The 26,690-nt window shown below is 37.9% G+C and overlaps 1 protein-coding gene across 1 annotated transcript in view; it reads left to right on the forward strand.

Annotated features, from left to right (window-relative positions):
• MAN1A1 (mannosidase alpha class 1A member 1) overlaps positions 1 to 26,690 on the forward strand; it is a 133,599-nt gene that overhangs the window by 65,279 nt on the left and 41,630 nt on the right. The window contains exon 5 of the mRNA XM_057368977.1: positions 12,871 to 12,965. Coding sequence (XP_057224960.1) covers positions 12,871 to 12,965 — 95 coding nt within the window. The remainder of the gene's footprint in view (positions 1 to 12,870; positions 12,966 to 26,690) is intronic.

Here is a 26,690-nt window from a genome sequence, read left to right on the forward strand (position 1 = left end):
TTTTTTTCTATCTAGTTTTCGCTTGAAATTACAGTTAGGGTACTCTAATGTTTTAACTTACATGCTGTCAAATACAGTAATAATTTAGTGAAGCCAGAAAAGCCTTCTCTCTAGAAGTGGCTATGTGAAGTGTTCAGGTAAAGARTAAAATAAAACATTAGATYCATGTAATGAGGTTTTTTATTTTCAATTGAGAGACCTWACATGGTTGTCATGCCTKTTTTTTTATTATTCTTWCTTCAACAGGAGGCATGAAAAGCAATGGATGCATGATAATATGCATACTTGAAGTCTTCATGAATACTTCCAACCATTATTTCCTTCAAATATGTGCTGCATTCAAAAATAATGTTAATCTTTAGAGAGTACGACTTATGGCTGTTTAATTACAGGAATGGGTTTGAGGTTTAGCTGTAAAAAAAGTTTTAACTGCAGAAATTCAGAGAAGCAATTGAATTGCTCATAAATTTGACATTCTGGCAGATCTGCTCAGTCAGGGGACTTGTTTCTGACTCTTTAAGAATTGGAAATGTCTGCTTGCCTCCTTATATTTTAGTCACTTTAGTTTTATGGCTTGTCCAGTAAGAGAAATAGTCTTACAGTAAACAGAACAGAATTGAATTAGTCTGCCTGATGATTTAACTTACAACATAAAAACAGCTTCTTAAATCATAGTTCTTCTCTCTTGAAGCCTCCTGTTTGGCTTACATAAAAAGAACTACAAGAGTTCACATCTCTTATATTTAATTTAAGGGAAATATACAAGCACTTTGTTTAGGCTTGTTTTGGACATGTCCATTATTCATCAGACAATTCARTGACTATTGTCTGTCAGAGGAATCTTAGCGATAAGAAAGAAAGGACTGAGTTAAGAAGCCATCATCTTTTTGTCCTGCTATACAGAGGAAGATTTTTCTTGTTACATTACTTACATAAAAAGCCATCTAGATGGTGTGTCAGAGGTGTTGTGGGGAAAGGAACCTGCAGAGTACGCTAAATTTTAAACTGTTCCTCCCCTTGAAAAATAACAGCTTCAAAATGCATCAGTGCAACTGCTGGTGTTACCAAACTCACCTTTGGTCAAACTCAACTGTTCACCAGGCTGTGAATCCAAGCTGTATTTACCTAAACGGCATGTTCCCATTTTGTTTTTTATGGCATTCACCAAAACAGGTTCACTTGTAATCTGAAAATCAGCTGAAACCTGTGGCTGAAAGAGCTCAAACAGTTGATTTCTTTCTCAAATATATCCACGAGTGAGACACACGCAGTCTGTAGCTGCTGGTGGTAGAGAAAGACCAATGAGAGGGTCTAAGTTCCAATGGCTTCATTCATGAATGATCCACGCTGTAGATCTAACAGTGACTGGTGGCACTGTCTTTGTACTTGTGATCATTTTRCTTGTTTCTGGTGTCTGCAATCACAAAATCTGGGAATTCCTATCTTGGCTTCAGTCCTACTAGAAGGATTAGAAGAAGCACTTTACTGTTTAAACATGGGACAGCCTTAATGTAGAACACTTTATTTGCAGTGAATACTCATTATATCTTATATATGTTTAAGCGGTATAAGAAACTCAATAATATTAGTATTTAATTTCTTCTCCTTATACCCATGAACAATCAGACTAATGGGCAGTGGAATGTGGAATTGCCTGTGCATGAAGAGGAGCATAGGGTCTCTGGCAAAGGACATTAGAGTAATGCAGATTAACTCCTTAGGCCTTTTGTGTTTAATGAAGACTGTGTAAAGCTTGGAAGTCTGTGAGTCTGTGCCTAAAATCATGGCCTGTTTTTAAAACTTCAGTATTCAAACWTGTCCATTTGGATTCTCATTGTACTTTGTTCCTTGTGTTAATCCTTTCATAACCTGCCTTACATGTAGTTCACTAGTTATTAGTTGTTCTCACTGTTGCCATTATTACAAGTTTACTGCTTGCTTTATTCTGACTAAGCCACTGAGAACAAGACAAGATTCTTGATAAACACCCTGTTGCGGTATCTTCTGCTGAAGATACTGTCTGTGTCCTAATGCTGTGCTAAAATACACATGTGTCATTTATATAAAACTTGAAGCAGAAACTGAAACACAAGAGGGTCCCTTTGAACATCAGGAAACAGGTTTTTACTRTGAGGATGTCTGGGCACGGCAGTGATTTGCWGTGATTGCCCAGAGAGATTGTGGAATCCTTGTCCTTGGAGATATTCCAAAGCTATCTCTACACATTCCTGGACAACAGGCTCTGYGTGGCCCTCCTGGAGCAGGACACTTGGACCAGGGCTCCCTCCACACAGGTCTCTTCCAACCTCAGGCATCCTGTGATTCTATGAACTTTCACTCACAGCTTCATAAAAACACAGACCTTGCTATCTGGAGCACTTGGCATGAAAACCACAGGCAAAAGGGGAACTTTTCTTCCTTACTGCTACTGCAGTAYCGCTGCAGAYCCAGCACWAAGGYTGAGCAATGGGAGTAACTCCAKGAAGAGCTAACCCTGAACTKGCTGGATAATTGTGTRTGCTCKGTGCTSTACTCCACAGTAGAGTCTGTACTCYACTRCWGGCTSTAGTACTCTGTGCTGCCTGGTCTGAACACACTGTCCGTGTAAATTTTAACCATCTGAGAACCAATCTCTGAATGATACAAGTAACTGACTYAAAATACAYGTGATGTCAGATTAAGATTATGTGRTGATTGAGGAAGACCATCTTTTTGAGGGAAAGCAGAGCAAAATGAAGGAGTAGTTACTTTTTTCCATTTGCTCACTGAGCTGGTCAGGTTTACTAGTGGTCAGTTCAAGGGAGATGGAAGAATATGGGAGATCCTGAGTCTTGGGCCCTTTTGTCCAAGGACCTTTTTGATTCAAACTGATGAGGGTAGTTTCATTAAACTGTTGGTCTGTTCTGGTGTTGAAGTAAAATATTAAAGTGAGTAAATGAAGTTAGGAAAAAAGTATGGAAGAACAATTAAAGTAGGCACCCTTGGCATCTTGCTCACATTGTTATACTTGTGTATTTGATAACCATAATTTAAAACTCTTGCCATTAAYGCCTGGAAGAAACTTGCAAGTGTCGCATAACACTGACTGAAACAAACAGCTCCCCATTTGCTGCTGAGTTACCATTAAAAAGAAAATAGAATTCCCTTTATGTGCACAGAGTGATTTTAGCCTTTTCTGTGCCTGCCACCRTGGTCTAAGAGTGTAGTTAGAGTGGAGGCATCACTCTAAATCACTTAATGGTATTGGAATTAAAATATACAGTCAAATTTACAAGGCTAGGAATGAATCTTCTGTAAGCACTTTATGCTGCATTGAGGATGTAATTATTGATTCCCCATGCAGTTTATTAGGCTCTTCCACCCCACCCCCTGCTTTCACACAGATGGTGTTGTAAATCACCTCTCAATGGTCACCTGCTTGAAAGGAGTTTCATATGCAAAGTGCTGTTCTTTGTTTAGTTGTGATAGCTTGCAAGATATAAAATGAGGCAGCTATTTAAATTTGTTGTTACAGCACTTGGGCTGGGTACACAAGATTAAATAAAAAGAAAATTAGGAAGCAGATGCTTGTGGCTTAACAGAAGAATTGAGCTAAAAGATACTCTTCGTTACTGCTGGATATGAGTAATTTTACTAAGGCAGCTGTTTCCTTAATCAGGAAAACCACAAACCTCTTAAGATTACATCCAGATGTTTTCTGTATCACTTCACAATATAATGAGTTTCCATTGTACATGCCATATTTTTAATTTCAGTCGCATTTACTTACATCCAATATACTTTCAAATACATGTATCATCTCCCTGAACTGTGGAAGACCTGACTACTAAGTACGTGATATATTCTGCACTCTTGACATCCTTGCCTGGTGTGAGTCTATGAGTTGCTTCTAGGGCTGACAGTGCCTCTCTCCAGCATCCARCCATATGAATATTTGACTTCCAGAGGTTGGAAAGGCTTATTTTATTGGGGATAGAGGGGCCTTGGGAAAGGGTTTTTTAGTGCTTGTGTGTTCATCCTTGAGTTGTGCGGTTGTGTGGTGTCTCTTACAGTGCTGCCTGTTCAGAGCAGGACRTACCATGGTGATAATGCAAATATARTGGGTTCAAATCCTACATATCCTGTWTTACAGATCTCGTGTAAAAACAGAGATTTAAAACTTCCACTAGCTCTTAGGTGTGGGCTCAGTCCTCCATCATGGGCTGCTGWCACTTCTAATGCTTCCCAGCTTGCCATCTTGCTTGAAACACCTGCCTTATTTGACTGGAGACCTGCAGTTCCAGGCTTTCTATTGCTGATAGGACGCAAGGCTGGCATCCCAAATATTTGACACTGATTTGCCAACAGTGAGCTGTTTCATAATTTATGTATTTGTCGTGGTGTGGTACCTCAGAGTCTTGAGATTTGAGCACAGTTTTTGCAGGTGTGAGTCTTGTCACCTGTATTTTGGGYCTCACGGACATACTGAGCCGCCAGTACTCAGTTACTCTGTACTTGTGCAGCAAATCCAGCTCGTTACTGTTTGTCCACACTGCTTATCACACCTCTTGAGAAATTAAAGCTGCCCTGAGTTTGGGGTGAGGAATCCTCAAAGGCTTTTGTGAGTAACAAATTCCTTTTGTTATTATAAGCAATCATTGCATTTTGTTTACTGCATTCATCACAGCCTTTTCTGGAATTACGGCAGCAGAGATATTATTAGATGGTCGGTTCATAAGCTTTCCTGTACTACTGAGTTGTAGCTAAGCTTCTAATTGTTCAAGTGTAMATAAACTTTAAAAAAGCTTATGCTTTTTGGCATTAGTAGATAATTTAGCAGTTGCTTTTTCTCCCGTGGTCTGAAAGATCTTCCTCTTAAATAGCTCTTGGAGTTTGTCTGTGTAAGCAATCTTAAATACACATGAATAGCACAAAACGAAATAACTAAATATAAGAGGAACAAAGTCTTCTTTTATGATTTTTTAAAAGTTCTGTAGTTATCTAGCAATTCCTCCCTTCATTTTAAAGTTTTAAAGTTCAAGTCAGAGATGGAAAAGTTAATGTACATTAATATTTCTTTGATTTATGCCTTGCACTTTCTCACAGTTTGTACCATTTTTTACTGGCCTTCCTAAAATAAGATTTTCAAACACAGTATATCTACTTAGAAATTTTTTAGTTAACAAATAACTGAAGTAATTACATACGTTAGCTACGGCTGATAAYTTGAGGGGGTTTGTGTTTGTTGCTATGTGCACTTGAATGAAATCTGGGAATCTGTCACTAATCCAGTTACTTCCATTTGATTAAGTTCTCTACAGTCTTTTCTACAGAGGGGAAACTCTACATGGTACTGTGTGACTTCCTTGGTACATTAGTTAGCTAGAAAAGAGAATTAATTTTCTTGCTGTCAGTGTAACCATAACAAAAAAAAGGCTAATTGAATAAAAGAAGGGGTCTTTTTTGTTAATATAATCTAAATTATGCAATAAGCCATTTTTTAAGTGGTCTTTCTTCTACAAGCTGATGACCAGCACGCTGGAGTACTCTGGGAAGGGCAGTACAAATCTAAAACTCGTGTTTACTATTTCCTTGAGTTGTGAAAAAGACACRCACTGTTCTAGCAATTTGCAGGTGAGATAGAGTTGTTGCTCACGATACCACAAGCTGCATTAATCTACCCAGTAGGTCATTTGCATATTTCTACAATAACTGATTTTGAAAGCTGGAAACTTCCGTGCACATCCCTGAATCGCTCTGTCATCCTGGGTGCTGAGAGCTTTCACAAAGTTTGGGTGCTCTGGTGCCTGCCCTGATGCTGGCATCAAATAGAAACTTTGGTAAATTGGGCTTCCTATCCCAATCTAAGGCTGAAACAACCTATTCATATTTAGAATGAAACCTTTAGTACAGGAATCCAAAGAATCTGTATTTTCCAGGTTGTCTCTACTGAAAACCATGTCTGTTAATACCTTCCACTATATGACGGTAGATGTTGATCAGGATTGTGGGAATGGCTTCTTATTGTCATTATTTTTGAATGAGACATTTCTGTGGCTTTATTCAGCTGTGATACTGGTCATATGTGCAAGGGAGTGATCTGATTGAAAACTAGTGACACTCTGTGAATTTTAATGAGAGGGAAACTATCAGAGATCATTTCCCAAATTAAGTGTTCGAGTTTAAGGATGTGCCTGAGGGTGGACTTGGCTTGGCCTGCRCAGGAATTGGGGGCAGCCTTAGGGTGTGTAGTGCAGAAGCTCCCCGTTGCCTCTGTAAGGAAAATTCTTGCATCCAGCGAAGCTCCAGAGCTCCAGCTTGGTGCAACCCCAGGAGAGCTGGGTCTGTGTCACTCAGCCATCCCTCTGGTCCTGGGGATTGAGGGGGCTTATCAGCTTTGAGTAAAGTTGTCCGGGTGAGCAACAGTGCTTTGGGTTTGACATTACGCTTGCAAACCAGAAAGCCTCCCCAAAACTCAGAATGGGAAAGAGTTTGATGCTGACCCCTGTGGGCGTKTGCCCTTGTGTCGATCAGCTCTGCCTGGGCTTTGACTGCCATCGGTGTAGATTCAAGGGGAGCCTCTTGTTTCCAATGCAGTGTGTCCCTGATAGGAAGACTTGAGATTGGGTGTGGGCGGGAGGTGGGTCATGTCTTGGAGTGGCATTTCACATGCTCAAGTCCAGCAGCAGCAGGGCTGGCCCAGAGCTGGTGAGCTGGTCCTGAATGCAGTCTGTGTCCTGGGAAAAATGCTCAAAACACCCTCTTGGCACTTCTGGATCTAGATGTGCAAAACCACTTCTACAATTGTGAATGTCCTCATTGAAGGCCATTTGGTGTCTTCTGTTGGCACTGATTATCACACTGATGTGACTTATTACAATGCTTGTTTCAGGAAGTGTTATTAACTGTCTCTTCACCTTTTGGCACAGAATATTCATAACTGACTTGACTCAGCTGGAAGTGAGGACTAAATAAAATTAAATTCAAAGCCACCTGCTAGWGTCAAGGTGACAGTAATTGTGAAAGCACTGCTTGCTGACAAATTAATGCCAGCATCTGGGTAACTCACTCACGTGTCATAAATGCTGAAAATGTGTTATAGGAAATGGTTTCAAATAGTGTGGCACTTAAGCATGGTATCACTTGGTATTGCAGATAGTGGCAGAATTCAGTTTACTCTATGTCAAGTATTCTGTTATGTCAGGTGGAGCACCACAATTTTTSTAGCATTTCTAGTCTTTCATTGCAAAAATAAAACAAATGTAAACATAGCAAAAAATCCTGGTTTGTCTTTCAGTAAAGAAGCTATTGGAACAAGTTGTTCTGAGAGAGTTCTTTTTTGTTAGCAGATCACTTTGAACCCAAATCAACRTTTGTTATGCTGAGAGGATTTCTATTCAGTGTTCTGAAGAGCAGGAAAGCAGCTTGTCCCTGTTCATTTTTCTGCTCTCGTTTTCTGCTTTTGCACTGAAATATTCATTCCTTATCCTACTGGGAAAGGCAGTCAGGTACAGGAAAGAAAGCAATAAATCTTACTTAGTGCCTTGTCAGTTTCTATCTCTAAATATAAAAACAAAAGTGAGAAATGCTTAATTTGACAGAATTAGAGATGTTGAGAAAATGTCTTTATCAATTGAAAAAAATATTAAAATATAGTATTGGTTCCTTTGCTGTTAAATTTTAACTTCTGTTTTCCTTAGCAGGGAGCACTTCTTAAGGCAGCGTTCTGGCTGTTCTTTAATTTATGATGTTGTACCTTGCTATGCTCTTTTTAAAATTAGACGTGCCTCATACGCAATTCTAAGATATTTCTTTCCTGTGCTTTCTTTTCTTCCTGATTAGCAATAGCAATTAAAACTACAATGAGGTAATTTGACATTTTCAAAGGGATTTGTAATTGCAGCCAGAGGAAACATTTTTGTTTATCCAGAGGAGATAACATTCTTGCACTATAATGAAAGCCAGTGCTCACCAGATGACAGGTCTGGTCTTTGCCCTGCAGTTGCAGCTTTGCAGGCAGATCCTTGTTTCTCTGTGGGAACACTCTTTTCCCTAATAAGATTTGTTAATGGACAGAAGAGTCTGCAAGATTGATTGTGGCATTGGATGTTCTAACATGAGCATTGCAGTTCTGGATGCATGATCTCTTAATTAGTTAGTTTGTTCTCTCTTATGGAGACCAAAAATAATTTTATGTATTTAAGAAATATTTAAGGCTGTCTAATGGGTGAGAARATAATGTTTTGATCCCTGGCTTGGTACCTGTGTTGCTATGGAATGAACAGATAGTAACAAGAAACACAAGTGTGTGCAGCAGTGAAGTGGATTTCTTGTTTCCATATTAATGCTCACTCAAATGTTGTTCAAAGAATTGCTGGCTTGGAGCAATGGGGGCGGTTTGGCGTCACTTTTGTGTTTGTGAGTTACTCAAGTTTGATAACTCAAAGGACAATGAAGGTGCTGCTACCTTTTTAGACCTGAGCTTATTTTAACCATCCACAGCCTACTAACCCAAATAGGAATTGAAATAGGAAATGTAGTGACTCYGTCTTCTATCTAATCTGTTGTATGATTATAGTAGTTATCTAATTTGCTTTAGTGCTTATTTTGAGTAGGACTGCAGAGTGTGAAGGAATCTCTACTTATTTCATGGAAGAGTCCATCTTACACAGGACCTTCACACAGTGAGAGTCCATAATATACTTTTTAAAAATGTTAGGAGCATCTTTGAGCTCAAAAAGAGAATTATCTCACATCCAAAGTCTGACTACTAGCAAAAATTAGGTTAGAGAGAAATGCTTGAGAAAGCATTTCATGTCCTGCCCAACTTAATAGTGTTACATACTGATCACATATTTCCTGACTGGTTTCAGTTATCATTTTCTTTCATGAAACACAGTTGTTTTCTTTGCTGTAGTATGATGTTTACCTGAGTTAAATATCAGTGCAATTTTTAGTGACTTCATTGCTCTTAAAAGMTAATCATAGTACTTTGCTGTGAATCCTCAATTCAAAAGAAGGATTGATGACTGTGRGGCTTACTCTGTGCACCACCTGATAAAGGGACTGCCAATGTGCCAGGTAAATAGCTCCTCAGTCCCTCTTCTTTAAAATGTATGCTGTCTAGATATGATAGAGCATTGGAGAAAGTGATGGAGGCCTTGGGAGTGCTTTGTAGACTTTTAGACTTRTAGGTAAATATTTAAACTAAGCATGGAGTGAAGTGTGGGTGCAGATGTGGGACTGTGACAGCTTCTGCCAGGTCTGACCCAGTTAGAGTTCTTCATGTAAGCAATCCCTCATTACTGCTGGATGAGCATTCATGAGGAAAAGCCAGGAAAAAGTCCTCAAGGCTCTAAAGATAACCACTGGGATGGGAAATTCCACTGCAGGTATTTTCCTCTATTATATATAATGTCTCTCATTTTTGTGCTCCGTCATTTCTGCCTTTGCTYTGTGCTTCTTGATAATGGCTGTCATAATCTGTGCTTACCAAACAATCACTTTACCGGTGGTTTGTGGGGAAGGATCAGGGCTTGGCAAAAGTCGAAATTCATGTCAAAAGTAGAGATAATAAGTAGAAGTTCCTATTGCTTATTCACTGCTGTTACCCAAAAAACCTCTTTCCCAGCACAATATTTATTTCTTGTCCAATACTGAAGTTTCTGCAAAAGAAAAATACAGTTAATACTCTGGATGATGTGCAATAATTGCAGCACCTGCTTTTTCTGTTATTGCTATTATTATTATTATTATTATTGTTAACTGTTAAAGTTTCAAATTGAGAAATAAAGTGGTCCATTTATTTATTTTCACCCTTTTACCCTTGCTGAAAGAATATATTTTTACTGCATGAGGCTACTATTTATTGTGCTTAGTCATTCAGTGTTGAATTCTTGTCTAGGCTGTTCTCCTTTATAAATAGTGATTTAGCCAGTTGTTGAGCCATGTTAAATTAGTCCTAGAAATAAAATTAGATATTGTCCATAGTTGRTTTTTATTTTTACCTTTGGAAGGGGAAGGAAAATCTCTAGCTTGCATCAGTAATAACCTGTTGAAATTCTCATATAAGCAAGAAGTGYATCTTGACCTCAGCATTTGTTTCAAAATTTAAAATGGTTTAAAAAATATTTTTTTATTCTTTTTTTTCTAATTGCCAAGTATGAAAATTGTTTACTGCATTGAAAGAGGTGCATTTTGGACAAGAAAGAAATTAAAATGCCTGGCTTCACTGTGTGTTCTAATGTTGGTGTTTAGGGCRCTATTTTTGTCAGGACTCAATTACATTTTCCTTCTATATTCTTGTGTGGAACAATACTTCCATACTGCTTTGTATCACAGGTGTTTATTTTTTTATGGCCATTGTTTGTGACATTTCCATAATGCAGGCAATTTTTATTTTGAAAGAATTTGTGCTAGASCAGAATTTACAGTAGAATTTAAAAAAATACGTTAGAGCTGGTAGAAATACTTGAAAGCAAACCATTATTGCTCTACATCAAATTAACATACTAAAATGTCACACTTTTGTCCAGAAGCAATTATTGTAAAAGACCTCATTCTGAGCTGTCATGCAATCTTTTTAATGATGAAGGATTAATACAGGCTGCAAGGTACAGCAGGTACTGAGCTTTGCTGCCTCTGGCGTGGCTCAGCATGCGTGTGCGTTTTGAAGGGGAGCTCTCCTCTTGTCCTTACATAAACATCTAAAAAGAATACATTTTGGCATCTTTAACAACTTTAATTGGATCTCTATCTAGCCCTTTTACATACAGCCAAAGGTGAGGTTTTGTGCTGTGCAGCAGATTCTTCTGCAGGAACTCTGGGTCCTGGTGTGCCCATTGCTTGGGAGGATGATTGTGGCCATTCTCCTGTCACTTCAGTGTTTCAGAGCAGAGAGGCTGATGAGCTGCTCACCCCATGTGTTGTGAAAGGCTGAGAGAGGCCTCTCTTGTGCTAAAAGAGCAAAGGATAGGTTTGGCTTTGGCAGATGCAAGATGTGGCTGCAGAGTGTGACAAGGGGAAGCTTGTGTGCTCCTGGTGGGTTACTGTCCCTTGCTCCTCCCAAGGAATGCTGCTAAAGAGATAATTATGTTCTGTACCAACTGTTTYTCAGTGTTCCTCAAGGCTTTCACCCTAGGGAAGACTGAATTATGTGCTGGATAAAGATCACAAATCCATAACTAATTCTCATCAGAATCCACATAATTGGTAAACTGGGAAGTCAGAAATATRATGGATTATGAAGGGATTTCCAAGGAAATTGTTTTCCCTGCTGYTTTGCTTCAGGTTTCTCCCAGCACACTCATTCAATCCACTCGAGAAAGTTTTCTGACTYCAGACACAATTTGTCTTGAAATTACTTCACCTCCCTCAAAATATCTTTTACTGTAATTCTAGATTTTGGACTGTTGCCACAGAAATCTTGAGATGTGTGTCATATGGAGAGACCGTGGGATGGGATCGTCTGGAGCTTCTTTATGATTGTCCCAGAGTTTTATATTCACTTCTGATCATGTATTTTTCAATAATAAAAACCTTCCTTCAATGTGGCTTTTAGAAAGKGGTATTTTACAAATTGTATTTTATTTTTGTGGTAAGAAATTTCTGCATTACCTTGTTTTGCCCAGCAAATGTCTTTATATATTCACATAAACGTACACGCCTGACTGCACTGCAAGGTACATCAGATGTACAGTCTGATTCCTAATACATAACTAAATATAAATCCATCATAAATATGTCTGGGGAGAAAAAATGAATTGAAAGGAGCCATTGTTAGAAAGAGAGAACAATGAAGGTGACTTTGCTATTTTGACTACTACACCTGGGATAATCCCTTTCAGTGTTGTGCAAGATCCCAGTGTAATTCCAAGCAAATAGGCCTTGTACATCCACATATTGAAATCACTAAATAGGTTTCTATATTTAAGTTGGAACAATATTGCTTCTAATTAAAAACTCTCTTAGTAGAGCACTCAATGCACAAACAGGAAGGTTAATGTAACCTGAGCTGAGCTGGCAGTTGAAGGAAAGCTCAATCCTCTTTGTTCCAGCTTTTTAGCTATTGCCCTGGATGTGAAAGTTCCTCTTGTTAAATTGTTTGTCATTCATGTGGGTATAGGGTAAGCATTTGGGGTCTTTCTGGTTCCTGTTTTTGAAATAAAAGCTCAAACAGTTTAGATGCTAAATATCAGTTAAGTCTCAATTGTCTGCAGGGGTATATTCCAATTTTCTGMTTAATTGTGGCACTGACACTCTCTGGGTACAAGCCAGCTGAGTCCATACAGACTGTAGTGCTGCAGAATTTGTGGGGTTTATTTTTTCAGAGGTGCATGTGGATGCTTTTGCCMCAGAGTGACAGTGCAGCAGATTTGCAGGACAGCAGGTCCCTGGCGATGCAGCCCAGGCTCCCAGAGCACTCTGAGCTCCTGTTAATGAACTCAGAGARCCAAGGTGGCCTTYCTCCAGCTGCATCCCGTGTTCCAGRAGGACRTGTCACTTTGGGACAGGAGCTGCTGAGCAGCCAGCTGGGATGGAGCAGTGTCCCTGGCTCCTGTCCCCTTCCCTGAGCACAGGTACATGGCAGGGGCAGCCAGGAGTGCTCTGCAGCATCAGGTCTGGCTGTGCTGCTGGTTCTGCCTCAATGGTGTTCATGCCAGAAGCAGCTCATCTGGGCATTGTCACCCCTGCTGGGTGAGTTCCCTCCTTACCAGGGGCCGTGGAAAACAGGCTGTGCTGCTTTGCTCCTTTGAAGCCACTCAGAAGGAGCAGGGATGCTTCACTGTGCTGAGATGGATTGTACCATGTGCTCAATAGTGGTGTTTGCTAAATTCATTTAGTTGTAGCAGCAGTGCATTTTCCAACACTTGGTTTCTTCTTAACTTTCAGGTTTTCCGAAAAAAGGCGGTGGAGCTTGGAGAGAAACTGCTACCTGCTTTCAACACTCCCACTGGGATACCTTGGGCATTGCTTAATATCAAGAGGTAAAACAACTGCTTTTTGGTGAYGAGAACATGTAAAAAATTATCTTGAATCCATCTTTGCCACAGAACTATTACAATGATGCACAGTTTTTGTCTCTCTGGTTCTGCAGTTTAAATTGGGAAATTTAAGTGGATATRTATTGCACAATGAGGAATGCATACAGAAATGTATTATTTGTCTCAGAACAGGCTGTTTTTGTTATTTAGTATGTTGCTCATCACTCTTACTGAAGTCCTTTTAGTGTTGTTCTAGGTAGGGTAAGAGCAAAAGGACATGAGTTACTCTGAAAGTTTTCTAGCCACTTTCTGCTCTTTTTTTTACCTGTTCTCAAATGTGGTATCAGCATGTCCTTCATATCAAGAGACAAGAGGAATACCTGCTACAAGAGAGTCACTGTTTTGTACCCTCTGCCAAGGARTGGTTTTGCTTTGGGCAGTCATGGTTTGAAGGAGCTGTGTGTTTGCTGTAGGAGATGCTTCCTTTCCTGAAGTCATTCTTGCCTCCAGAATTTGGCTCCAGACATGTCAGCAATTCCTTGGTCCAAGTCAGGAATGCTATCTGTGTTACTGTGCTGGTAAAGAAAATGGTTTCTTCACACTGCTCRGCAAAGAATATTAAAAATTACACCTGTGGGGTGTATTTGTGTATTTGTAAGGAYGCATCAGCTTCCTTCACACTTATAATAAACCCCAGCATCATTCATCATAAGGAAGGGAATCAAGAAAAATTTCACGTGTGTGTATGTGTTGGTGTTGTGTTTTTTTGTATGACTGCCTCCTTGACAGTCAGCATCTCCCACTGCTCCCTGCTTGCTCTGTATTTAYGGGTGCACCTCTTCCCCATAGTGGAACAGACATTGATATGTTGCTTGATTGGCTGCGTTTGCTTCAGGCTTCACAGTAAACTGCTCAGGGCCAGTCCTGCAGAAATCCCTGGCATGTCAGCTCAGACAGGCTCATCTTCCACCTTCCTTCCAAACAGCAGCGAGGTAGAAGGCCAAAAAAGCCCATCTGTATGCAGGTGCAGGAGGGAGTTAGTGACCCCTGAACTTTCTCATCACTGAAGGGGCTGATTAACAGCAGCCTGGTGATGATCCTTGGACTTTGGCTGTTACTTACATGCATGCTAATAATTTTTTCACAACAGGCTTTAATCAGTACAGCCCACACAGTTCAGTAGTACAGCAGYTTGAGTTGTGTTGGTTATTTGTTTTTAAGCTGTTAGAAAAACTTCTGAATACAAAACCCTAGCACATGTTTGTAATTGCAGCACAAAAATACCTTGCTCAATATAGTATATTTAGGAAGGTATTCGGGCTAAAGGTGTGTCTTCTGTGCTACCTTTATCTAAATCCCTGCATGACTGTTAATGTATCAATGGGGGTTTGGGGTATAGTTCAAATTATGTGATAGATCTTCATGGTTTTGTTCCAACCTTCTCACAACAACTACTCTGGAGCATTACAGATGTCACCTGCAAATACGCAAGGTGGTAACACAAAAGGGATTCAATTTTTACCTGGCACAAAAGTGAAAGATCTCTGCTGAGGTGATTTCCTTTGCTGTGGCAGAAAAATTGACATTAAATKCTGAACTTTTAGTTATTCATTCTGAATCCTTGCACATCTGCCCAGCTTTGACCTTCAGTAGATGACTCTTCCATAATGCTGGGAGTAAACAAATTYGCTGTCATCCAGGCTTAGGAAATGCTAAGCCACTGAAGCCTGCATACGTTTGTGGATCTAATATGCCTCATTTCTGATTAGTATTTTATTTGATTTTATTTTGATTTATGCTTCAAATTGGAAAACACTCACAATAGATTATGGGTGTCAGTGGGCATTTTTAAATTACTGTTTCTGGATTAAGAGATGAGCTGGATATTTGTTTAACTTTGCAAATGTTCTTCACAAAGTAGTTGGTTTTCTCTGTTCATCCGGTGTCATCATTGCCAGACTTGCTCTCTCCTTGCATGTCTCTGTGCATAAACATAGATAAGTGCTTTTCTCTCCTCACATGCTAAAGACATCCATCTGAAGTATTGTTCTTTTTATCTTTTCCATTGTTTTAGCTTATCCTGCTTCTTTCCTTGCCACTTAACAATCATGGGACACTTACTGTCTTGTTTATGGAACTTTTATTATCAAATATGATAAAAACTTCATTGTGCTATTCTTCAGCTAAAAATACTTGCCAATTCATGACTATGTTTACCTCTAAAGTACAATTTAAGCAATTAGATCAGTGGTTTGAACTGGGATTTCCTTTTCTTTCTTTCTGACATTTCAGTTGCACTTCCATATTTCCGATGTTTCTCTGTATTTTCAGTTCATCTTCAGCATTTGTTTTTCACTTCTGCTTGTACTGCGAAATTTCAAGTTCCTTTTATGGCTCCCTTGCTTATTTAAGTAAACAGAGTTGTATAGCACKTGTGGACTCTTCTGGCTAAAAATGGGACTACAAAGAGAGGCTGCAGAGGGAGAAGCCTGTAAAGCAGTGGTGGGTTGACAGACAGGTTTGAATCTCATTTTTGAGAATAAGAAGCACAAACTGGGAAAGCCACTTTTATTTCTTTATTTGTTTCCTTTCTTATTTTCCTCCCTCACACAAATACTTTGTTTAGATGTTTCCTCTTCAGTACTTCTAAAATGCCAACTATAACAGTTTCTTAAAATACCACTGGTTCATGATCCTTTTTTATTTGCTTCTCAGTGAGATGTGGCAATCTGGCTTCTCCATTTTAAAATTGTTCTTTCTCTCTAAAATCTCAAGTAATTTGTGACTGATCAATCTTATTGCTTGTTTATTTCTCTAATTTACCTCTCAGATTTATAGGGATTAAAAATCTGAAATTATAATTTARTGAGTTAAGTAATCTTGACAAATACCCAGACTTGCATCAATTTTGAAGGATCAAGTAATCTTTTTAACATATCTATTTATTTTTACCCCTGTAACTATTAAAGGGGAAGCTGTATGGGGCTTGTGTTCATGGAATGATGCCTAGCTGTTGAATACAGAGAAGAGCCCATACTGTTATTATTCTCTGGAATCAATCAGGAGTAAATATCTGAGTATAAAATTATGTGCATTTTTTTTCTTCCAGATGGAAATTTTCTATTTATTTCACTTTTCCCCCCTTTGAAAGCAGACCTGTACCTGGTTTTTAGTCACTATTTCTGATAACTACTTGCTAATAAGTAACCCAGAAGCATTCTTAAATGAAAGAATATATTTTCTATGAAATGTTTGCTCTCTATACATTGACCAGTTGCTTRGTTTTAAGGTTATTTATTGTACCTTTTGTGCTGTGATGTAGCAATACTGTTAGGCATTAAGGTGCCTGCCTTTTTATGAAGAATCAATGTCGCATATAACCTTTAAGTACACCTGAAACTTTGAAAAATAGTTATGCCTTGCCTTAATGAAAAAGTTTCGACTGGAGTAAATAATATTTTTATTCCTGGAAACATAACAAACTGTAAATGGTTTGGGGTTTTTTTGATGTCCAGCCTGTTCATAAGTGTTGTTCTGGCTAAGGGGGGAAACTGTGCCTGYTTCTCTGGCTCACTGACAAACTTAAATTATGAAAGCACTTATGGCTTTAGGGACCATGGGAAATGTTATATGGAAGCAAAAGCTRTGAGATGTTGTTGGAGTGGGTCAGAGCAGGGAACCTTAACAGAAGCTAAAAAAGAGGAGTTTGAAATACATGTGATTAATTTGTATTGAAATCAAACCACCGAGAGTGGTAAGATTTATTTGGCATAAATGCAGAATGTTTACTGTGTCCGATGTCAGCTCAGGATTCTTTTCTTTCTACAGTTTAATATTGATTGTACATTAATACTGGATCTGAGYTGTATCCAATATAACATATTTTATGAAGTGAGATAGCAGGGACCTTGCTAAATTGTTTGCACAAAGTAGTTATTCATTTCAGAGGTAACTGAGGATGGAAGTGACAGAGCTGCAATATTTATGTCATTGGGATGTTGTCAGCATGATTTTAAAGCAAGGTCCTCTTTTGACTTTTAAAATTRCTATTATTTTTTAAATTGGTACATTTTGTAAAGCATAGTTAAGTTATGCCACAGGTCTCTCCAGGCTTCAAAGGGTTCCCTTTGAACAAGAGTTTCCTGGCACTCCTGAGCCCTTGCAGCCACTATGAGGATTCAGAGCAAGGAGATACACCCACAGGACAGCTTCAGRAATGGTTTTTTATCTCACATCACTTGGAAAAAAACGAATATAGCAAGAAGAAATACACCCACCTGTGACAGTAGTGCTAAATAAGATGGTTTTCCCCACCATCTCAGCTTGCCCAGCAGAAATTGCCTGCTTTGGAGAGGGGTTTCATGCTAAAATGCCACGGTGTTTGCAAGGATGACACAAATGCAGGTGCTGTTCTCTTATGGGACACTCATTCTGGTATTTCAGACTACTGGTGSCAGTATTTTAGGTTGCAGGCATTTAAAGGATCTTCTCTCTCAGACTTTCCACTTAGGTGGAAACGTGGCCAATAAACAAGCCACTGAGATGTGAAATGTTGATCTTTAGACAACAGAACTAGCTTGAAAATATTTTAAAGTTTCAAATTCACAATTTTAAAACATGTTTGGGGTCTCTTCAAAATGTCTTTAGTGTGGTACCTTATTAGAAAACTCCASCATTCTTAAGGAAAGAATTTAGCCTACAACAGAACAGTTCTGTTTGAGTTCTGGGACACCCTCCAAAAAACCATCATAATCAGTGCACTGAAGAGTACATAACTTTTTAGTTTGTAAAGCAATCTTAATGCATTGAGAAAGTTTGAAAATAAAATGAGGAAGGGATCCAGACATGTAAATTCAGCAAAACTTTTTGACAGCTTGATTCTCCCACTTAAGCTGTCTGAAATGCCTGAAMTGTTGTTGCATTATTTTGCAAGATTTATTGCATGTTGTTTGTATGATGCTATATTCTTTAACAGAATTAGCAGTTCATGATTTTATTTGTCCTAGTGACACAAGAACTTTATGGCAGAGATTTAACCAGGATGGATAATTTAATTGTTCTGGTTTGYACTGTTAACTCTAGTGTATAAATTAAATTAACAAAAAACCAAAAAGAAAAATAAAAGACTGCAGAGTTAAATAAAGCGTATTCTTCAAATTTGACTGTATTTGGCAAAAATAAACCTATTTTTAAGGGAGTTTAGAGAGGAAAAACACTGTCTRCACAGTTTRTTATTGTAGGATCATGCAGAAGTTGTGTTTAGATKAAATCTTTAATTTTATCTCTTCTGTCTAATTTTGGCATAATTTTAGAGGAAGAAATCARAACTACCTAAGGAAAAAAGCTAAAAGTAGCAGACATACTTTATAAAGGCTTGGTACGTGTGGTTTTGGCAAATTGCTCCACTGATGTAATAAAGTGGCAATAATAACAAAAAAGGATTTGGTTACTGAATTAAACACTGAGATTTCCCCTGCAGCAAAACAGACCAATGGAAAGCAGACTTTTGCCTTCAGGCATTTGGATCACAGTGTGGATTTGTATTAGCCCTGGATGCAAAGGGATAATCCTAGCTGAACTTTACCTYTTTAAAAATTATTTGGTTTGTGTTAAACATATGTTTTGGCAGAGAGTGATTTGCTGTCTGAATATACTGATCTCTTTCCATTGACTAAACAAGACCTTGTGCAATTAATTGAAACCACTAACATCTTGAGATGAGAAAATTAATTCCATCCTAATTTAAAAGTAACTACTGGCAAGAAGGGTTTCAGCACACAGTGCATTTTTTCAACGCAGCCATTTCAGTTCATTGCATGAATCATAAACAAGTTYATATTTCTTGAGTTAGTATTGAATGCAAAACAAACTGGAAAATTCGCTATGCATGTTAAATRTCAGAAAATTAGAAATTTCTTTGTTTTAGGACGTGTTAGAGCACCGCAGGAAACAAACTCCTTGCCATGTCTTTGCCTCATGTGAAATTCTTTGCTGTGTCGTCACCTTGCCTGAAATGAGTAGCTAGTTCTCCATTCCATGACTAGTGCTTTATGTTCAATATTGAGCCTGTTTGACCTGTGCTGATGTCTGAATTACCATTAAGCAATGCAAAAAATACGTAATTTAATAATAATATCACAAAAATTTCATGAGACAGTTCAAGGAATGTAGCTTTTTGGCAAGAAAGAAAAAGAACCAAGAAAAATATTATTTTGGTGATAGCCCATAATGATAGGCTGTGTTATTCAAATAGCAGCTTCAATTCAATATTGTAATACAGAATTTGTGTGGGAGGCTGCCCTCTGGCAATAACACAAGAAGAATTTGGGACCTATTATTATTACTGCAAAATAATCCTTCCCAGTTAAGGTGCTTGCTTTATAGCCAAAAGAAGGATTCTAGTCCCAGATTKTAAGTTTAAACACTCTTTCCCCACAGTTTATTAGTGCAGTGTAAAATGAGTGTAGACACTTACAAGTTCATAATTATCATATTACTTATCTGTGTAAAAGCSTATGTGAGTATTAGTAATGGCTTTCCTCAGCATAAAATGTAGGATTACAAACACTTTATAGATCTCTGTGGTGCTAAAAATAGCTAATGTTTTTCTGCAAAACAAAACAAACCTTCTGCTGGGCAGCCCCACAGAAACCAGCTGGGTACCAGAGGCTCCACTTCATGGACCTTGGACCCCTCCTCAGCAGACACTCTGCAGGGTATCAAAACCCTCCCCAATTATCATAATATTTTGTCTTGATGGCTTTTAAAAAATGGGAAATTGCTTTTTTTTTTGGTATGTTATTTTAAAAGAAGATATAAAAGTTTTCTGTGCCAGTAAGAGGAATGATAAGCAGGTTTTATAAGCAGAACTATTTTGTGTTTTGCCCTAGAAGAAATCAGGACTAGGAARTTCACCCAGCCACCAATGGCATATACCTATGGTCTTAAACCAAGCAGGGATGTCAGATTTCCTACCAGTCTGGTTGTAACCAGTCCTTCACTGAAGTGCAGTGACACAGGGTGGGAAAGTTGCATCAGATCCTCAGTTTGCTTCCTGGGAATTCAAACCACTCCTGCTCCCCTGCAAGTTTTTGAAAATGCATTTATTGAAAATAAGATTTTATAAACTAGCGTATGGCTAAGGGTGTTGCTTGTGCTCTTGCTTAGCTGGGTAAGTGCTGTTATCACCTCGATATTGGCAGATAATCAGGAATTATTTGTGTGCTGTACCTTGGGAACCCTTGGTATTGAATTGCCAGCTATATTGGAGAGTTGGAGTTGTTTGTGAAGATGTGCAGAGTGAGGCTCAGTTCCAAACAGGACACATTGGTGTGTTCACTAGGACAGAAGGAACGAGCTCCCACTGGAGTGGGCACTGCAAAGGCTCTGGGAAGCAGCTTGAGGAGCAGTTATCCTGCCCTGAAATCCAGTGCCCAGGGCCTGGCCCACTGGGCTGCTTTTCCTTGGCCAATACTGGCTGTGCTGGGAACGCTGACACCTGAGTGTAGGAGGAGCATTCATCTTTGCACTTGGYTAAAGATCATTTCCCTCTCAATCGTTTGTATCATGTATGACCTAATTTTCATCTGTGTACAGTAGATGATAATCTTACAGTAGACAAAGTGTGACTGCCGAAGGAGGCTTCCTTCAGAGGGAAGGGAATCAGATCCTGGAAATTTCAGATTTCACTAAATGCATAAAGTGAGCACAAGTACTTCTCAGTCACTTGCACCACAATTCAAGTCACCTCAGAAAAACGCATCATCYAAAAATGATAGTTGTGTTAGGACTGTTCCACCTAGGAATTTTGCAACAGGCAAATTATAAAGCCATTTATGAATTGTTTACTTTATGTATTTGATACAATCTATGTACATTTGCAGGATTTTACATGCAAAATTAATTACTCATTTCTTACTATGGAAATCCTGAAGTGACCATGAGAAGGGGAGAAGGGGCATTTGCAAAGTTCTTTGCTAGTGTATGTTAGCTGGAGTTACTTTGTTAGTTCTACTTGGTTAAATTCTCAGCTATGTGTGCTTGTTTGGGTGTTTTTCCTGTAGTGGTTTAAGCATCTATATGACGTGGTTGTTAATAAGGATTGAGATTGACCAAGCAAATAGCTGACAGGTGTTTGTAGTTACTCTGTATTCTTATCATCCTAAAAAAAAGAGCATGAACAAGAGTTGTTAACTGCATTTTTTCAGATATCATTACTGAGAACAGTTTCTGCTGTTATCTTCAAAGAATATTGTATTTTTTTCCTTACTGAAGAGCAATTTCTTTCAATACTTCTCAAAGTACATCTTTTGTTTCAGATAAACACATAGATTAATGTATGTATTGGTACATTTTTATTCATCATTTTATGGTTTCTTACTGMTGCTGATACGACAGGCTTTCCCCCAAACTTCCCCCAAACTATGACCTCTCAGCTGGACAGCTGAAATCGTGCTGTAAATGACATAATTCCAATGCRTCATGTATATCACAAATAACAACTTGGCTTATCTGAATTTTTAGCTTCTCTTCTTAGCACTTCATAATCCTATTAATACTGTGAAACTTGAATTTTGTGGTTTTTGGTTTCATTATACTGGTGCYGAGGGGTGTGTGTTATGCCATCTTTATAAGCGTGTTTAATTTTATGATGACTATTCATAACTGCTTCTGACACCTTTTGTTATTCTCAGATTCATGGCATATGTATTTTCATGGATATGTCAGATACTCTTGCAGTGCAATTTTCCATTTCATCTTTTAGATTGACATTAAAATAACAAATCAGCATAAAATAGGTTATTTTTCCCCCCTAGAAATCAGTCTATTAGTTCAGAATAATRTGAACATTTATGCACATTCATTTTTTGCTTTAGTTTTTAACAGAAACAAAAGTTTATTATTTGTTAATAGTTCARTTATGTKTAAGAATTGGTGAGAATTGCAGAGSTTTCTTTTCAAGAATCCTAAAATGATGGAAGTATTAATTTCTTGCCTGCTTGCATAATTACTGAGCATTACTTGGATTTTCTCAYCTTTGTGACTGGCTTCATACGCCCACCTGAATACAGAGCACTTAATTGTTTTTAAAAAATAATTTCAGCATTAAATACAGATACCTGTAGTGCTTTGTCACTTTTATTTCTCTAGATGTTGGTCAATGTAACACCACAATTTTTGTTTGGAAAACAGCTACTTTGTTTCTCATAGTGTCTCTTAAACATCCAGATCCTTAATCACTACCAGGTTCTGAGATCTTCCAGTGCCTTTTTGTGTTATGTTTTCTGTAAATCAAAACTATTGCAGTCCTCTTTGATCCACCCCTACTCTGTGTATTTTCTAACCCTGCTACTGCTCTTCCATGCTCGCTCCCCTCTTCTAATCCATTTTGATCTTGGAGAAGCACAGCAGTGATCATCTTCAGCTCTGATAGTTTTTTCTGTTGAGCTGTGATTCTGTCCTTGCCCACCCATCTTCCACAAGAGGAATGTGAATCCTGGATGTATCATGTTTTCCAGATCTATGAGTTGCTTCTCTGAGTCTTTTTTCAGATGTTTCTGTTTGAGAGCATGTGAAAATTAATATTTGGGAATTGTACAAGGTGTTGTCCTACATATGTCTTCTGCAACTTCTGGGCAGACTGTTYTTCATTTCCTTTCCTTCCTCTCTTYCATTCCTYCTTCTGTCCCTCCATCTTTACATCCTCCTTTCCTTCCATCCCTAATGTTCTTGAGGTCACCAGTTGATCTGCTCTTTGCAGTGCTCGCAGTAGGACATATACAAAAGTTACTGCTTTAAGGTAAAGTGCTTTATGGAACAGTTGATCCATAAATCCTCCTTGTCCTAGTGTATCATCTAAAGCATTGTTCCTTAASGCCTTAAATAAATTGAAATAGTTGAACATTCTGGAAAGAGTGGCAATCAAGCCTGTATGTATTTTGGGACACATCACGGTGGAGGAGTGGAGTGTATGTATACCTCAACACAAACTTACAGATGTTTTACATGTATATAATAAAACATATTTATAACATTTAGCAGTGCAAGGCAAATTCAGCTGCTGTAGGGAAATTCGGGAGAAAAAATAAATAAATAAAAAGGTTGTGCCTGCCTTTGCTGCTGGAAGCTATGTATTATTCTAAAATCCCTTTTCTTATCTCTAGTTTTTCACAAATACAAAATTACTTGTCTTTTACCATTCCCCAGAAGACTTTAGAAACATTAAAAAGTGCTAACACCCAAATAAAAATATTTTCAGCCTTCATTTGTTACTGGCATTTGCTCTTCCCTTTCTGATGCTTAAGCTGAAGACTTCTATTGCATCAAAATTGAATAGGCTACCACACTTTGGATGCCATAATTTCATAATTCTCATATTTCTACTCTCATCTTTTACAAAGGAAGGGAAGTGAGGAGAGAAAAAAATATATAAGTTTTAAGCAGTAATGAGGCTGAAGAAACTAACTTTTGGGCTTAGTGGTAGAGGAAAAAAGGGTGCATTGATTTTACTTGAATAATCCTTTCCATCTAATAAAAACACCTTTTGATACTAATGCAGATATGGACACAGAAGAATATATGCTGTTTTAAATGCTGCATTAATTATCTTTGCTGTATTTATAACTGGATGCTCTTGATGAGAACTTAGACAAACTTTACTTTGAATCTCTATAAAGATTTTTCCTTTACTAATTCTTAAAATTTCTTGTGATCTCTGCAGAGGTCTGGAGCACTTTTAATGGTTTCTAATGGCAAAATCATTAAGAGATTTAGGAAGTCTCAGCAGTGAAGGTTTTCAACAACACAACTGTGGGTTTTCCAACCCTCTTTTTGAGTTCAAAATATGTCGGAACACAGTATCCACTTCTAAATTTTGTCATTAAGAAGATTCTTTAAGAATTCATTTTTAAGCTTTTGTAGTTTTTCTACTTCTTTTCTACTTTAACTAAGTAAATTATAATTTATAATTTATTGGCCTTATTACAACACTTCATTAAAATGTCAGAAGATTCAACTTCTAGGCAGGGTATTACTGCAAGAGCTGTGCGTGCTGTGTTCTTCGCATATGGAAATAGCTACAGCAGTTACGTTCTGCAGCGTGAATTAACAAAGATTGATTGCAATCTGGTTTTATTAACTCAAGGAAGAAAAGCGGTGTAGTGGTATTAAGAAAATTAATTATAACTTTCTAATCTAGTAATTAATGTGCAGCTGGGCATGAGTGCAGTTAGTGCATTTCAGTAATTTGGCAGTCCTGACAAATTATCATCATCCGTTTCAAGGTAGACAACTGTTCTCTAATCTTTGCTCAGATTTTTATAATCTTTAGTGTTTCAGAATGGTTTTAACAGCATAGATGTTAGATAGGGCCTTTTACCACAATAACGTGAGCTGAAGTTCAGCTGTATCTTTCAGAACTGAGAYTCAGTTGAGTTTTTTAGAAACCTCTTTTATTCTTTTCCAGTGTTGCACTGAGGCTTCTTCTGAATCTGTTGTAGGAAACGGTGATTACTGGTAATTGACCTGAATATGTTGAATCATCTTAAAATGCTGCTGAGAATTTAATGTATCCTGTAAATTGAGATGCTTCCAATTAAATAGAGTTCTTATGATAGTAACTTTCAAAACTAATTAAGTAATATAATGGTGTTACTAAAACTCTTATTGACTTAATTTTGACAAATTAATAAATGTAACCAATGCAATTACTGTAATGGTCATACTYGTTTGCATTTTTCATAATTTATCCCTAAATGTTTTTCAGAAATGCAAGGAGAAAATAGAAATTACCTAGATGTGTTGAATTAGCATGACAAGGTGACCTGAGGGGGAGAGTGTTTGTGCCTTTCTTGCCTTTTTTTATGAGGCGTGAAGGTTATTGTGGGTCACCCCATACTCAGAGCCTCTTTTCTATTAGGAAATCAAATGGTACTSAACACAAATTACAACGAGGATCCTAGCAGCAGAATTGATAAGAGAAAATGCTTTTAAGCAGACTGCCTAGCTTTGCCACTATCAAATTTGATCTACTAAAATCTACAAAGAATTGTAACCTTCTCAGTATGGTTTAGATTTAGTTTTATTTTTAACCAGTGATGGGGAAAAGCATCTGTGTAGATCAGATGCTGGAAACAGTCTAAAACTATTCAGTATCCTTACACTATCAGCAAAGAGAGAGTTAAGTCCATCTTATTTATTTACATAAGACTTTCTGGGGAGTGTKCTTGTCTTGTTTTAAGAATTTTGTTGTTGTTTAAGTTTTCATTAGAAGTACATTAGAGAAGGTGTTCTGAGAGACCAAAAGCCAGGAGTTTCCAGTCCAGTGAATCTTGTCCTTTTCTTTTGCTTGTTTTGTGACACAATTTCAACAGAAGATGGACAGCATTTGCCAGAATGGCTTTTTTCCTAGTACTTCAGACATTCTCCAGGAATTTAGCAGGCTTGGGTTTTTCACTTCTCAGACAAGTGCTTTTGCTCCTGAGGATGCTGCTTCCTTCCTATCTAGAGAGTCCAAATCAGATATTACTGACAAGTGAATGGTGGGCAGGTTATGCCTAAGGGCTTGTGAATAATTACAATCAAGGAATCAATGTTGGTGTCTTCATTAGCAGATTAGTTTGACTCAGGACCTGAACTTCTTAAGTGCCTCTCCCAGTCTTCCCCACCTGCTTTGTTGTGTTTTGTGGAAAAAYGCAAAAGTGCCTAAAAGTGGATCTTGGCACCATTGATCTGCCTATTCTCAGGATATGTGGGGGCCACAAACCTGGTTTTAGATAACCAAATAAAGTAAAGCCTTGTATATCTTTTGTTTGATCCAGCTCCGTCTGAGCAGAGAGCCAGCCAAATCAAATATTTTAAGCAGAAATGAGAAGATTTGACTGCCCTATCATGACAATAAAATGTGTAAGGGATTGGGAGAGGAGAGAAGTGAGTTACTGAGGCTCTAATCAAGTAACARCCTTGGAATTTTGTAAAGGACCTGCTAGGAAATTCTGTTGGTTTAGGGGTAGAGAGTAAGATTCATGCAGATGTCATAYTGGTTTTGCTTTATGCACAACTCTCAGATACACAAAAAAAACCAGACAAACAAAACAAACACAAAAAATCAAACACCAAGCACGGAACTTGAAAATTGTCTGTTTTGTAGTTGACATTAATGACTGTGAATGATGCATGGTGGTGGTCACCATCTTATGCTGGGTATTGATTTGTGTTTCGCAGCCAGTGGCACATCAGTGGTTTTAGGACCCTGAAATAGTCCATTTTGTTCTTCAAAATAAAAAAAAAAAAAAAAAAAGCTCATTGAATAAGCTAGCTTGCATTTCAAAATTAACAACATAGCAGCACTGCAGTTTATTGCATTAGTTGTAGTGAACAAATCACTTTGGAATAAATGAAATTAATAAAGAATATAGTGAATTTGGCTTTCAGTTTAGACACATGGCTGCAAACAAATCATATTTGAATTGTTCAWATAATTGAGTGGTTTGAATCTGCTTCAAACCATTTTGTCAGTATCCTAAGTTTCTAAATTGTTTTMTTTTCAAATTTACTAATTGTTTTCTTTTAAGTTACCAATGTAACACAACTTTCATGAGCATTTGCAGTAATAAAGCTCAGTTTGCTCATAGCAAAGGAGGAGTAGTTACATGATATGCAGCTGTTTGGAGAAAGAGATGTTTTTTAAGTGTCTTCTGTATTCYTTGAAGTCATTCCTGGTGGATTAGG

The sequence above is a fragment of the Malurus melanocephalus genome, unplaced genomic scaffold (genome assembly GCF_030028575.1).
Source record: "Malurus melanocephalus ecotype Western Australia unplaced genomic scaffold, MMel_1.1 scaffold_100, whole genome shotgun sequence".
NCBI lineage: Eukaryota > Metazoa > Chordata > Aves > Passeriformes > Maluridae > Malurus > Malurus melanocephalus.